This window comes from Arachis duranensis, chromosome 4 (assembly GCF_000817695.3).
Source record: "Arachis duranensis cultivar V14167 chromosome 4, aradu.V14167.gnm2.J7QH, whole genome shotgun sequence".
Classification (NCBI taxonomy): Eukaryota; Viridiplantae; Streptophyta; class Magnoliopsida; order Fabales; family Fabaceae; genus Arachis; species Arachis duranensis.
In genome coordinates, this window is record NC_029775.3 from 115,752,360 (window position 1) to 115,765,167 (window position 12,808).

Genomic DNA, 12,808 nt, shown 5'->3' on the forward strand with positions numbered 1-12,808 from the left:
ATTGCGGCCTCTTCCCTTTCACTGGTTCGTTCTTTAATAACTGATCTTTCCTTCTTGTTTACATTCTTGGTTCAGAATTCTGAACAAGAGTTTGTCTATATCTTCTACTAATTTGGGTTAATTGCTGCTGTTTAGAGTTAGGAATTTGATTCATGCGACTTGTTCTACTATGAGCAAGCTCAGCTGGCTATTCATTTTTATGTTTTTGTCATAACTTTAACTATTTGAACACTTGAAATTTGACTAGCTAGATAGCTAATTGATCTTAATTAACTAGCAGATTGTAATTTTATCTTGTAAAAGATAATTCTAATAAGAGTATACATACATCTGTATATGATCAGCAAGAATGGATTGCTCTGTTATTTTTTTCTCTTAAGTAATGAGACCAGATTGTAAATAATTGTAAATGATAATTCTAATCAAAGTATACACTTGCTTATTATATAGACACCTCGAGTACTTTTCGCATGTTGTGATGAGTGTGGAATTGAGAAACAAGGTTGAGTGGTTTGAGTGATCAAAAGAGCATGTTGATCTCATTCGATTGAATTAATTTTCCAGATTCTCTGATTCTCAATCAATTGTACATTTTTGTTTTTTTCCTCCCCTTTTTCTCACGATTGATCACCCATGTACCTCTTTTTCTCAAACCAACTTTAGTTAATTGAATTTAAAGGGCAATCATGTGAGTTGAAATGAATCAGGCAAGCTTCACTACGAGTTAAGAGAAAATTCCATAAGCCTCTAAACCATAATTGAGCCCCTTCCCTATGCATGTTCCTTTTAAAGCGAAGATTCGTAGACTAATCTAGTTGTAAGGTTTTAGATGAATCTGATAGGATCAGTAATAGCAGAATGATCAGCTTTATTGATATACTGGGATGGCCAATTAGCTCTCCTTAGAAGGTTCTACACAGCTGGAACTACTAGCTCAGAGAGAGGGATTCTCTCCCACTTCTAACAGAATTCATAACAGAAAAGCTATCCTCCCTAATTTCACTATAAGCTAGCTATTTATAATAACCTATCAGCCAGCTGGATATCCTAACAACTCCTAAAACACTTCTACTTGACCTCTACTTACCTCTCCTTTTGTAACACAATCCAAACCTGTTAGTAGTAGGCGCCTCTCTATCAATACTCCCCCCTTGGACAACCACCTTGTCCTCAAGGTGGAGCTCCGGAAAGGCGGCCCGCAATGTCGCCGCTCGCTCCCAGCTGTCCTCACAAGGAGATAGGCCCACCCAGCGCACCAAATACTCCAAGGCCCCATCCTCTGCGGTTCGCGACGCCACAATCTGGGATGGCTGCATCACCAGCTCACCATCCTCAGCCAGCCCTGGTGGAAGCGTCTGTACCTGCTGCTGCGGCGGGATAGCCTTTTTCAACTTGCTAACATGGAAGACCGGGTGAAGTCTACACCCTTGAGGCATGGCTAACCTGTATGCCACTGCCCCGATCCTCTCAACCACTTCAAATGGTCCATAGTACCGAGGGCTTAGCTTTTCATTGACCTTCCGCGCCAGTGTCCGCATCCGATAAGGTTGCATTTTCAAATAAACCCACTCACCCGGCTTGAACTCGACATCTCTTCGATGTCTATCCGCTGCTTGTTTCATCCGCTGCTGAACATGCGCCAAGTGCATCTTCAACTCTGCCAACACCGCATCCCTGGCTGCAGTCAATGCTGCCACCTCCTCAACATGTGAGGGAAACGTCTCTCCCCGGAAAAGAATAGGTGTCGGCACCCCATAAAGTGCTTGAAATGGAGTTGTTTGGGCTGAGGCATTGTAGGAGGTATTAAACCAAAACTCCGCCCATGGTAGCCACTCCAACCATTTCTTTGGGTAGCCCCCCACAAAGCACCGCAAATAAGTCTCCAAACAGCGATTCACCACCTCGGTTTGGCCATCGGTTTGCGGATGAAATGCCATGCTGTACTTCAATTTTGTCCCTGCTGCTTGGAACAATTCGGACTAAAACTTACTCATGAACACCCTATCCCTATCCGATGTGATTGACTTGGGGAACCCGTGCAGTTTAACGACCTCTTTAATAAAGGCTAGTGCCACCACCTTGGCTGAAAATGGATGAGCTAAGGGGATGAAGTGAGCATATTTAGTCAACCGATCGACCACTACTAGGGTGGTGTCCATACCTTTGGATTTTGGCAATGCCGCCACAAAATCCATCGTAATGTGCTCCCAAACTCGCTCCGGAATTGGTAGTGGCTGCAACAGCCCCGCTGGTTTCATTGCTGCATGCTTGTTTTGCTAGCAAGTGTGGCAGCCCGCAACATAATCCCTGACCCGTTGCCTCATGCCGTGCCAATGAACCGCCGCTGCCAGCCGCTTATAGGTTCGAAAGAAGCCTGAATGTCCACCCGCCCCGCTGTCATGAGACTCAGCCAGCAAAAGTGGGATCTGAGAAGAATTTGCAGGCAACACTGCTCTCCCTTGATAAAACAGCCGACCCTTGTGTAGAGAATACGATAGTCATCCAGCCCCTGCTGCAAGGCGACCACAATCTTTTGTAGCTCTTGGTCGTGAGCCACCTCCTCTTCCACCGTTTTCCAGAGGTTCATATGTACTACTGAAATCGCCCTTGCCATCATTTACCGTGACAACGCATCTGCTGCCTATTCTCAAGGCCTGGCCGGTATCGGATCTCAAAATCCATGCCTAACAATTTAATGGTCCACTTCAAGTAAGTTGGGTCCATGAGTCGCTGGTCCGTGAGGAACTTCAGACTTCGCTGATCTGTGAGAACAATAAAATGGCGACGCAACAAGTAATGCCGCCACTTTTGGACAGCGAAGACAATGGCCATCAACTCCCTCTCATATGCAGATTTTTGTCGGGCCCTTGGAGATAGTGCTTGGCTTAGGAATGCTATTGGTCTGCCTTGCTGGGACAGCACCGCACCCAACCCCTCACTCGATGCATCCGTTTCCAAAACAAAGTCTTGATTGAAATCCGAAACTGCTAGAGTTGGTAGGTCTGCCATCAGCCTCTTCAATCTCTCGAAAGCCTCCTGTGCCTTGTCATTCCATTCAAACGCATTTCGCTTTGTCAACTCCGTTAACGGCTTAGCAATTACTCCATATCCTTGCACAAATCGCCTATAATAGCCGGTAAGGCCCAAGAATCCCCGTAAAGCTCGCTGGTCCGTAGGCACCGGCCACCCTAGCATCGCTGTGGTTTTGTTAGGATCCGCCGAGACGCCTTGTACTGAGATAATGTGGCCCAAGTACTCCACCAAGCTCACTGCGAATGTGCATTTCTTCTCATTCAACACCAGCTGGTTCTCCACTAAAATCTGGAAAACTTGTTGGAGATGAAGGGCATGGCTAGCCATATCCTGACTGTAGATGAGGATATCATCGAAAAAGACTAAGACAAATTTTCGCAATAGAGGCTTAAGAATGTCATTCATCAAGGCTTGGAAGGAGCTAGGGGCGTTGGTCAAGCCGAAGGGCATGACTAGAAACTCATAATGGCCCTCATGAGTGCGGAAGGCGGTCTTGTGGATGTCTTGATCCCTCATCCAAATTTGGTGGTACCCCGATTTTAAATCCAGCTTAGAGAAAACTGTAGCTCCCGCCAATTCATCGAGTAGCTCATCAATGACGGGAATAGGAAATTTATCCGGCACCGTAATACCATTTAACGCCCTATAATCGACACAAAATCTCCAGCTGCCGTCCTTTTTCTTCACCAATAATATCAGACTCGCGTAGGGGCTGGAGCTTGGTTGAATTATCCCCGAGGCCAGCATTTCTCGTACCATTAGTTCAATTACTGCTTTCTGATGGTGCGGGTAACGATAAGGTCTTATATTCGGAACTGAAGCTCCTTCTATCAGTGGAATGGCATGATCATGGCAGCGATGTGGTGGCAGCCCCGGTAATGTCTGAAACACCTTAGCATGAGAAGCTAACACTGATTCGATTACCTGCGGCACCTGCGATACCGTAGCCGCTTGCAAAGTCATGGGCCATAGCTGGACCATAAATCCTTCTCCCCCTTTTTGAATGGACAAAACTGCAGATTGAAGGTGCATACCTCCATAGCACAGCTCTGGGTCCCCCTGCAATGTAACCATGCTGTCCCCATTCCGAAATCGAAGGCGAGATTTTTTGAAGTTTGCGAGAACGTCTCCCAACTTATCTAGCCACGCCAGTCCCAGGACAAATTCCGCTTCGTCAGTTGGGAAGATGAAGAAATCTTCCTTAATTGCCACTTCCTTGAATTGGAGCGTGACACCCAAACACCTTCCCTGTCCCCCTGCATTGGTACTGTCCGCTACCCTGACCTGGAACTTAGGGGTGTTGTCAATTCTCAGGCCCAACTCGGTGATAATCTCTGGTGTCGCGAAGTTGTCCGAAGCTCCACAATCTATGAGAACGCGTACACGGCGGCCATTTACCTCTGCCCAGGCTTTGATTGACTTGTGATGTCCACTAAAGCTCATGAATTTGAGCTCCAATTGTTCCTGTTCCCCTGTTTCCGGAACTGCCTCATGCTGTAACCAATCCGTTTCAACGTCTGGCTCCATGATTAAAAGCTTGAACTCTCTATTCTTGCAATTGTGATCTGCAGTGTATGGTTCGTCATAGAGGAAGCATTCCCCCTTGGCCCGCTTAGCTCTATATTCCTCGTTGCTGAGATGTCTCAATCCGCGTTGTTGCAAGGGATCCGTCGTAGACTCCACGCTGTTGCTTGCTGCAGAGTTGGACGTTGTAGCGTGGTGCACTGCTTTTGTGGCGGTTGAATTGGCAACGGCGAAGTTGGGGGCCAGTGATTTACCGCGTCCCGATGCCCCTCGCAAGGCAGCGTTGCGGTTTTCGACTTTCTGTGCCAGTTCCATTAACTCGTCTACTGACTGGTATGGGAACAGTTTACATTCTTCCCCTACTTCTGGTTTCAGCCCATTCAAGAAGAGATCCATCAGCAATTCTGGCGCAATTCCATGGAGGGGCCATGCGTGAAGCACGAACTGGTCAACGTAGTCCCGCACTGAGTTTGTCTGTTTCAGCTTCAGCAGCGCTTGATAAGGGCTCTTTAGCCGTTCTGGTTGAAAATGTCGTAGCAGCGCCGCACTGAAAAACCGCCACTGCAGCACCGGCGCCGTCGCCTCCCACCACCTGAACCACGTGAATGCCCTTCCTTCCATTGCAAAGGTGGCGACCGTAAGCCATTCCTCCTCTGGCACTGTGCGCAGCAAGAAGAATTGCTCCATGCGTTCAACCCAAACCACCGCATCGTCTCCGCGGAAGATCGGAAGTTCCAGCTTTCGCCATTGCTCCGGCGCGCCGCGGCTTCCGGCCGATGAGCCTGCGGCCAGGTGCGATCCCGGTGAACCACGCTCATTCCGATTAGGTGCGCGATTTTCAAACGCATCAATTCGGGAATCGAAGCGCTGTAGCGTCTCCTCGATCGGAACATCTCCTCCATGCGCGATTCAATTGTGTCAAATCGTGACTCCATTTTCCTCGATCTCGATTGCACCATTCAGCGTGGGGATCCTCAAACTCTTGATACCAGTTGATAGGATCAGTAATAGCAGAATGATCAGCTTTATTGATATACTGGGATGGCCAATTAGCTCTCCCTAGAAGGTTCTACACAGTTGGAACTACCAGCTCAGAGAGAGGGATTCTCTCCCACTTCTAACAGAATTCATAACAGAAAAGCTATCCTCCCTAATTTCACTATAAGCTAGCTATTTATAATAACCTATCAGCCAGCTGGATATCCTAACAACTCCTAAAACACTTCTACTTGACCTCTACTTACCTCTCCTTTTGTAACACAATCCAAACCTGTTAGTAGTAGGCGCCTCTCTATCAGAATCCTAATAAATAGATGCCAAGCGGTTGTCATCATTTTCTCTTTTTTGGTCTGTTCTACACGTGATCTCCACTTTTAAGTTTACCAGTTAACACTTTAAATTAATTTTCCTTTTCAGATAACTCATGAACTTTAAACAAGCCTTAAACATTCCCGGATGCCCCTAACAATACCATAATTCTCTAGGAATTTGATGGTTAAGGTATATAAATGAAAAAAGGGTCATTATCATTATTAAGGGAATGAATTGGTCATGGATCCTGCTTTCTATTCTTGGAATTGGAATCATGAAACAAGAGGGACTTAGGCGCATGTATAGATTAAAACAAACAAACACTAAAGTGTTCATAATGATCTCCACTATGCTCTTTGCATGCTACTAGCATCTATGTTCTGCTTCTAAAATTGGAAATTTGAAGCCACTATACAATTACACTATAGAGAGAGTTTTTGGAACTGAAATCGCACTGTTTTTATGCAGATTTATTTGAAACCTAAAGTGTTTAGAGGCTCTTCAATGAAGAAGGTTCTGGTGCAGGAAGCGACGTCGTTTGGTGTCGGTTGCTAACTACTGCACAAAGTAATTTTCAAAGTGTGTTTCACTCTCCACTGTTGATAAGAGTTTCAAAATTACTTGCAGCAGAGAAGCTTCTAGAGCACACTCTGAACAAGGTTAATTTTCTTTTAACTCTGTTATTTGTTATAATTATGATGATTTTGATTTGTTATTGTTGTTCTACTCATCTTTTGCTTATGTGAGTAGTAGAATTGATCATTCTATTATTTATTAAAAGGAAAATAATAAGTATGAATTGAGACTGATTCAAACTATAATATTATTGAAGTGTTAAAAGCAATATTCATCATTGGCAACTTCTCAACATTACAACTTGGCCCTATTATCCAAAATGCATAACAGATGACACATACATGTTTTTCATATTATTTTTTTGGCAACTAGTTTTCTATAATTTTTTATTTTTTGTTTACCCATAGTATCCCTCGGCCTGAGAAGGACTAATTTATGACGGATTTGAGCTCAATTCAAGAGTCTATCGCTGACCAATAGGTTGTTGCATGCATAAGGTGGAATTCAAATTTTCGACACTTGCTTAAGATGATGAGTGAGCTGACTACTCGACTAACCCAAATTAGTTTCTATAATTTTTTTATTTAATTTTGTTAATATCTTTATCAAAAAAAAAGTCAAACCGGAAAAGGCCCAACTCCGTAACGCTGAGTCCATTATAATATGGTTTGAGAGAACGTGTATGTAAAGTAAAAGAGAGCAATGCTCATCAATTAATTTGGGCTTCGGAATCTGGGTTTATAATCTCTAAAGAAGTCAAGATCATATCAAACTTCAACCCAAGAAAATAAACAGATCATATCAAACGGGTTAACCCCCAAAAATATTCTGACCCAAAATATAAAGAATTTAGTAAGATTAAAAAAACAAACAAATGATATACATTTAATTAAATCTCAAACAAATTAGGATAAACATTATATTAAGAGTGGGCTTGTTTTTTTACTAACTTTCAACTCATTTACGGAATAATAAAATAATTAAGGCGACATAACAAATAATTCCAATAATTCTAACTAAATACAATAAATTTTAATAACCTTCATTCTGAGGAACTATCTGGTTTTGTCGGAAATTTCCTTTGCTGCTTTGAGTATCTTCTGAAATGCACTTTGCATGCATGACTTCAATTTTTGTTCATCTATAAAATCTTTTTCGGTCTTGAAGGTAACTCTTAGCACTCCCATATAACTCATAATTGAAATGACAAGACTCTGAACACCACAAATTTAAAAATAAAAAATTAAAAACAAAAAAGTGTATCTATTTTTTATTAACATATATATAAGTCCTAAATTGTGTCTTACGTTGATGTCCAAAAAAAGAATGTTTAAATAAGATAATAAAAAAGGTAAGAATATAAGTGAAAATGCCTTCTTAACATGTCTTCCAATTCTATTACATTCAACAAAATTAATTAAATTTATTTATTCTAATACACAGCTTTAAATTTCTCATAGGATCAATAGGTAACTATGGTACACGGATACTGATATAACACAGATACGGAACACGATATAACACGAGATACGTCAACACACGAATTTTAAAATTTTATAAAATACAGGGATACGCATATATATAAAGATAAAGTATTTTTCAAATAAATCGTAATGATATTGTGACATTTTATTAATATTAAAATATAAATTAATTTTTTAATTATTTTTAACATTTTATTTTAATTATATAAAATATTTAAAATATTTTTTGTTTTAATAAATAATAATATATACTAAGTTATTTTTAAATTTATTTTAAGAATACATGATAAGAATAAGGCTGGACACACAGGGACAGATCCAGAAATGATATTATGGGGGAGGCCAATAACACATATAATATTAAAAATTATGTAAAAAAAATTATATAATATAAGATGTGTTACAAAAATATATTGACAGAGAATATATTTTAAAGTAAAAAGAAATATATGTATACTTTTTACTAACGAAATGGTCGATTCTTCATATCATAAAATTTACCGATAATGGAATTTGTGTAAAATTTTTCAGTAATTTTCTTTTCAATATAATTAAAAGAAAATTATCAAGAAATTCATCTTTTATTTTGTTTCTAAGTTATTTTTCACAATATTCATAGTTGAAAAAGATCTCTTAATTGTAGTAGTTGAAACAGAGAGAATTAATATCAAATGAATAAAAAAAGACGACTACAAAAAGAAAAAGAATTCACTTTATGATATTTGAAATATTTAAATTAGACTGAATTTTTATTTATACTAGACTAAATACTAAATATTTTTTTTAAAAAAATTAAATTATACATAATAATTTATTACTCTTAAAAAAAGTTGGGGGCCGAGGCCACCACTCGCTCCCCTTATGTCTGTCCCTGTGAACACATTGACATGTGATGATATTTAAGTGTGTTTAAATGTAACCAAATTTTTTTTTATTAAGATACAGTTAGATACAGTAGATCATGTTATTTAAAATGTGTCTGATACACAGACATACAACTCAATAAAGCGTCTGTACCTTATAGATAGGTAATAATAAGAATGGGCTTTAATTAATTAATTAATTAATTAATAAACAGTATACCTCAGGTCCACCAGCAAGAGTAAAATACAAGCCTTTGACAGGATGATTAGCTAAAGCCATTTGTTGTAGTGGTCCAACTAAGTTTGAAATAACCGCACTTGAATTTGATAATGTCCCATAAATGTGTTTAGCTACTGCCTACAACAACATTATTGGTCAACCAAAACCATTAAAACATCCATAAAAGATTAATAATATTATTAAGGAAAAATAACCATTTGTACCCATGAATTTTATGAACGCTGACAAAAGTATTCATTAAAGAAGAAAATTAACGTTATATCCATCAAAGATGGATTTCGTACGACAAAAGTACCCAAATCCAAAATTTATGTTGACTTTTTAATAAAATTCTAGAATTACTCCATCATTATCTTCAACCCCTCCTATCTTCTTTCTCAAATCTCAAACACCTCCATTTCCTAAAAACCCTAATTCAATACCTAAAAATCCCAAATTATCATTTTTTCAACTCTAATCTCAATATCCCTTTCAGCAAATTTCAACCCTCTATTTATTCTTTTCATCAATTTTACCATAAATCTCATGTCCAGTACCAAGCATGGTACCTTTTCCATGGTTGGTGAGCCTAACCACTGCAACTGCAGCTTGTGTTGCTGCCACAGCTATGGCATGCTTGTTCTGCTCCTTCTCTGTCTCATTGGAGAAAGATTGCAACCAAGCTGCTTCAGCTGGAAAAATGTTTAGTGGAATGGTAGCTGGATTGTGACACAGAACTCTAGAATTACTTGAATTTCTCTGAACAACAGAAGTAGTAGAAGAAGATGAAGAGAATTTCATGCTTCTAGGGTCTCCATAGTTTGAATTTTCTTGTTTGTGTTGTTGTTCTTTGTCTCTTCTTATTCCAAACAAGTGGTAAAATTGATGAAAAGAATAAAGAGAGGGTCGAAATTTGTTAAAAGGGATATTGAGATTAGAGTTGAAAAAATGATAATTTGGGATTTTTAGGTATTGAGATTAGGATTTTTAGACAATGGAGGTGTTTGAGATTTGGAAAAGAAGAGAAGAGGGGTTGAAGATAATGGTTGGGGTAATTCTGGTATTTTATTAAAAAGTTAACATAAATTTTGGATTTGGGTACTTTTGTCATACGGAATCCATCTTTGATAGATACGACATTAATTTTTTTCTTTAATGAGTATTTTTGTCAGCGTTCATAAAGTTTATAGGTACAAATGGTTGTTTTTCCTATTATTAATAAGGTTTATACTTTTATTGTGTACGTATGTCCCATGATTCCTTGAACGTTTTTAATTAGTTATTACTCTACTCCATACAACAGCTTTGACCAACCAATAAACCATATTATATTAGAGAATACTTTATTAATATTAAGGTTTATACTTTAAATTTGATATTGTCCCATGAATCCGTATTTGGTATATTAGACAAGCACATTAGATATTGTGATGAGATAATCTATATCTCCATTTTTACAGCTAGGTTACTTTTTATTTAAAAAATTTCAGGGTCTTACTAATAAAAATGTTCTTTTAACAATATTATCATAAAAAGTTTAGTAATAAGTTTATAAATATCTATGCATTAAATATATTAGAAGAATAAAAACTTTTAAATATTGTTATTGTTAGAGATATAACCATTAATGTTAATTTCTCCCATCAGCTTAAGTTTTTGGGATGAGTGATTTTATAACATGATATCAGAATTTTATGTACAAAAACTTATCATCATGATCAAAATTAATTAGTTTAATTAGCCAAATATATAATAATGTTGCAAATTACCTCTTGGCCTCTGAATTTACCCTCCATTTCCAATAGTGTGCCGGTAAGAGGAACAGCTAAAGATTGTTTCTTTCTCTTGATTATGTTATGTGCTTCCCAAATAAACTCTAAAGGATTTGAGCTTCTACTTTGTTTTAATTTGGGAATAGGAACATGCAGGAAGGAAATTTTGTTGCCCCAAGGACCCTTGGCTTTGGTGTTGAGCATATCATTGATTGATTGGTATCCTTCAATGTTTCTTGTATTCAGTAACACCAATGCAGTGGATTCTGCTGTCTTTGATTTGGAGTTCATTTGTTCCATATACAATCTTGTCCCATAGAACACTATTCCAGTTACTACGTCGTTTATTGTCTGCACTTTGTATACAAACATATATTAAACAACCAAAAAGGATCACTAATGATATAATAATATAATAATAAATTTTTAATTTTTTTATATATTTTATTAAAAATATAACTATTAATGTACTTTCTTTTGTCAGTCAAATATTTTAAAAAAATTGTATTATTATGACAAAATCAGAATAAAACAAATATTATTAAGTTACACGTTTATATTTCAGATGATCATTTTTAGACATAAAAGATATGTAATATAAATTTTGTACTTTTATTTTTAGATAGTTTATAAGAGTGAGATATTTCTTATTTCATAAATTAACTTTTAAAAATTGAATTAAACTTACTCAATCTCAAAGTAAAGAGGTGTTTATATTTTTGATAAGTGAAAGTTTAGGAGGTTAGCATTTTTATTAAAATTTGGCCAATACATAACTAACAAAAGAAAAATGAGTAATCCCACACCATTAAATGTAATTTCTCACAATTAAAAATATTAATGATGACTAATTGATGACTATAAATTACAAAATCTACTGATTTCTTAACACTCATCTTTTAATAATTTTTAATAAAATATTTATTTTTTTATAATGCTTTTAAAATATGATGTTAAGGTATATGTTTTTTTTTAACTAAAGATAAGAAGATTTGAATTCACGATTTTTTAGATAAATATGAAGAGATTATGCTATTCGAACTATAATTCATTGGGAATTTTAAGGTACATGTTAACAAGTCTGATCCAAAAAATGTTATTCGTTCTTATCTTGTGTTATATATAGTGCCAATGTATTGATCATTATTTTTTTTATCATTAATTAATTGAAGGTGTGATTCTTAAAGTAATTAAATTAATTAAATTAATCTAGTTAATAAACAATTGTAATAATGGTCTTACCACTCCAAGCCTAGACTTGATATCCGAGACTTGATTGATAGAGAAAGCCATGGTTGATATAGAAATCGGTTGAAACTCAACACCAACATTCCCAGATCTAATTGGTGTCTTTTCATCATTAATGATGCTACTCTTCAACATGCTCCATCCAAAATCTGCCACGGTGTAAAATGCCGAAGACACCAACCAAGAAAAGCTTGAACAAATTCCCTTGGTGGACTTGGATTCTTGCTTTGAAGGCTTGAGAGTTGGAAAAGTCAAAGGAAGAGAAGGGTCATCAGCTCTTTGAAGACATGAGAGAAGTGCACCCATTAGAGAGTAGCCATCTCCAAGTGCATGGTGAAGCTTGAATATCACACTCCCCACAATATATTTCTTAAAAACCGCCGCAATTAAATAACATGACACACATACATACATTTAATGAAGGTAAAAAATCGTCGCAAATTAGCAAGTTTTTTTAGTGATAACAATATAAACAAACAAATTAATTAAGAAGAATTTTAAATATTTCTAAAATAACAATAGCTAAATTGTTAGTCTCAATTATAAAATATATATAATATTAATTAAAACGCATTCACGGTTAAAATTACTGAAATACTAATGTTTTATAAATATTTTGAAAATTTTCCTAATATATACACACTACTATACAGAGAGTCAACAAAAAATTATCAACATTTTGGAAATAAAATAAAATAACAATATTTTGGTCAACCTTTTTCATAAATTTATTTTTATTAGAAAAAAAAAGCCCAATAGAAATCGAACTAGTGAAAA

At 37.0% G+C, this 12,808-nt stretch overlaps 2 protein-coding genes across 2 annotated transcripts; both read right to left on the reverse strand.

Annotated features, from left to right (window-relative positions):
* Positions 1-2,613: 2,613 nt before the first annotated feature.
* Positions 2,614-5,492, reverse strand: LOC107486298 (uncharacterized). Its single transcript, XM_052260715.1, has 2 exons — positions 5,402-5,492; positions 2,614-5,339 (listed from the first exon to the last, which is right to left on the reverse strand). The coding sequence occupies exons 1-2, from the start codon at positions 5,490-5,492 to the stop codon at positions 2,614-2,616; spliced, it is 2,817 nt and encodes a 938-aa protein (XP_052116675.1).
* A 1,861-nt stretch (positions 5,493-7,353) lies between these two features.
* On the reverse strand, positions 7,354-12,445 carry LOC107486297 (wax ester synthase/diacylglycerol acyltransferase 6). The gene is made up of 4 exons (XM_016106845.3): positions 12,026-12,445; positions 10,781-11,134; positions 9,012-9,149; positions 7,354-7,658 (listed from the first exon to the last, which is right to left on the reverse strand). The coding sequence occupies exons 1-4, from the start codon at positions 12,443-12,445 to the stop codon at positions 7,500-7,502; spliced, it is 1,071 nt and encodes a 356-aa protein (XP_015962331.1). The 3' UTR covers positions 7,354-7,499.
* Between the last annotated feature and the right edge of the window lie 363 nt (positions 12,446-12,808).

What these genes read in the sequence shown, in the direction of transcription:
- LOC107486298 (XM_052260715.1), bottom strand. Translation starts at nt 5,492, where the DNA reads ATGGAGTCACGATTTGACACAATTGAATCGCGCATGGAGGAGATGTTC. An exon ending in TTCGATTCCCGAATTGATGC is followed by an intron (nt 5,340 to 5,401) that starts GTTTGAAAATCG and finishes ACCTGGCCGCAG; the next exon opens with GCTCATCGGCCGGAAGCCGC.
- LOC107486297 (XM_016106845.3), bottom strand. Translation starts at nt 12,445, where the DNA reads ATGTATGTATGTGTGTCATGTTATTTAATTGCGGCGGTTTTTAAGAAA. An exon ending in GTAAATTCAGAGGCCAAGAG is followed by an intron (nt 9,150 to 10,780) that starts GTAATTTGCAAC and finishes ATGTTGTTGTAG; the next exon opens with GCAGTAGCTAAACACATTTA. An exon ending in CTCTTGCTGGTGGACCTGAG is followed by an intron (nt 7,659 to 9,011) that starts GTATACTGTTTA and finishes TGTGGTGTTCAG; the next exon opens with AGTCTTGTCATTTCAATTAT.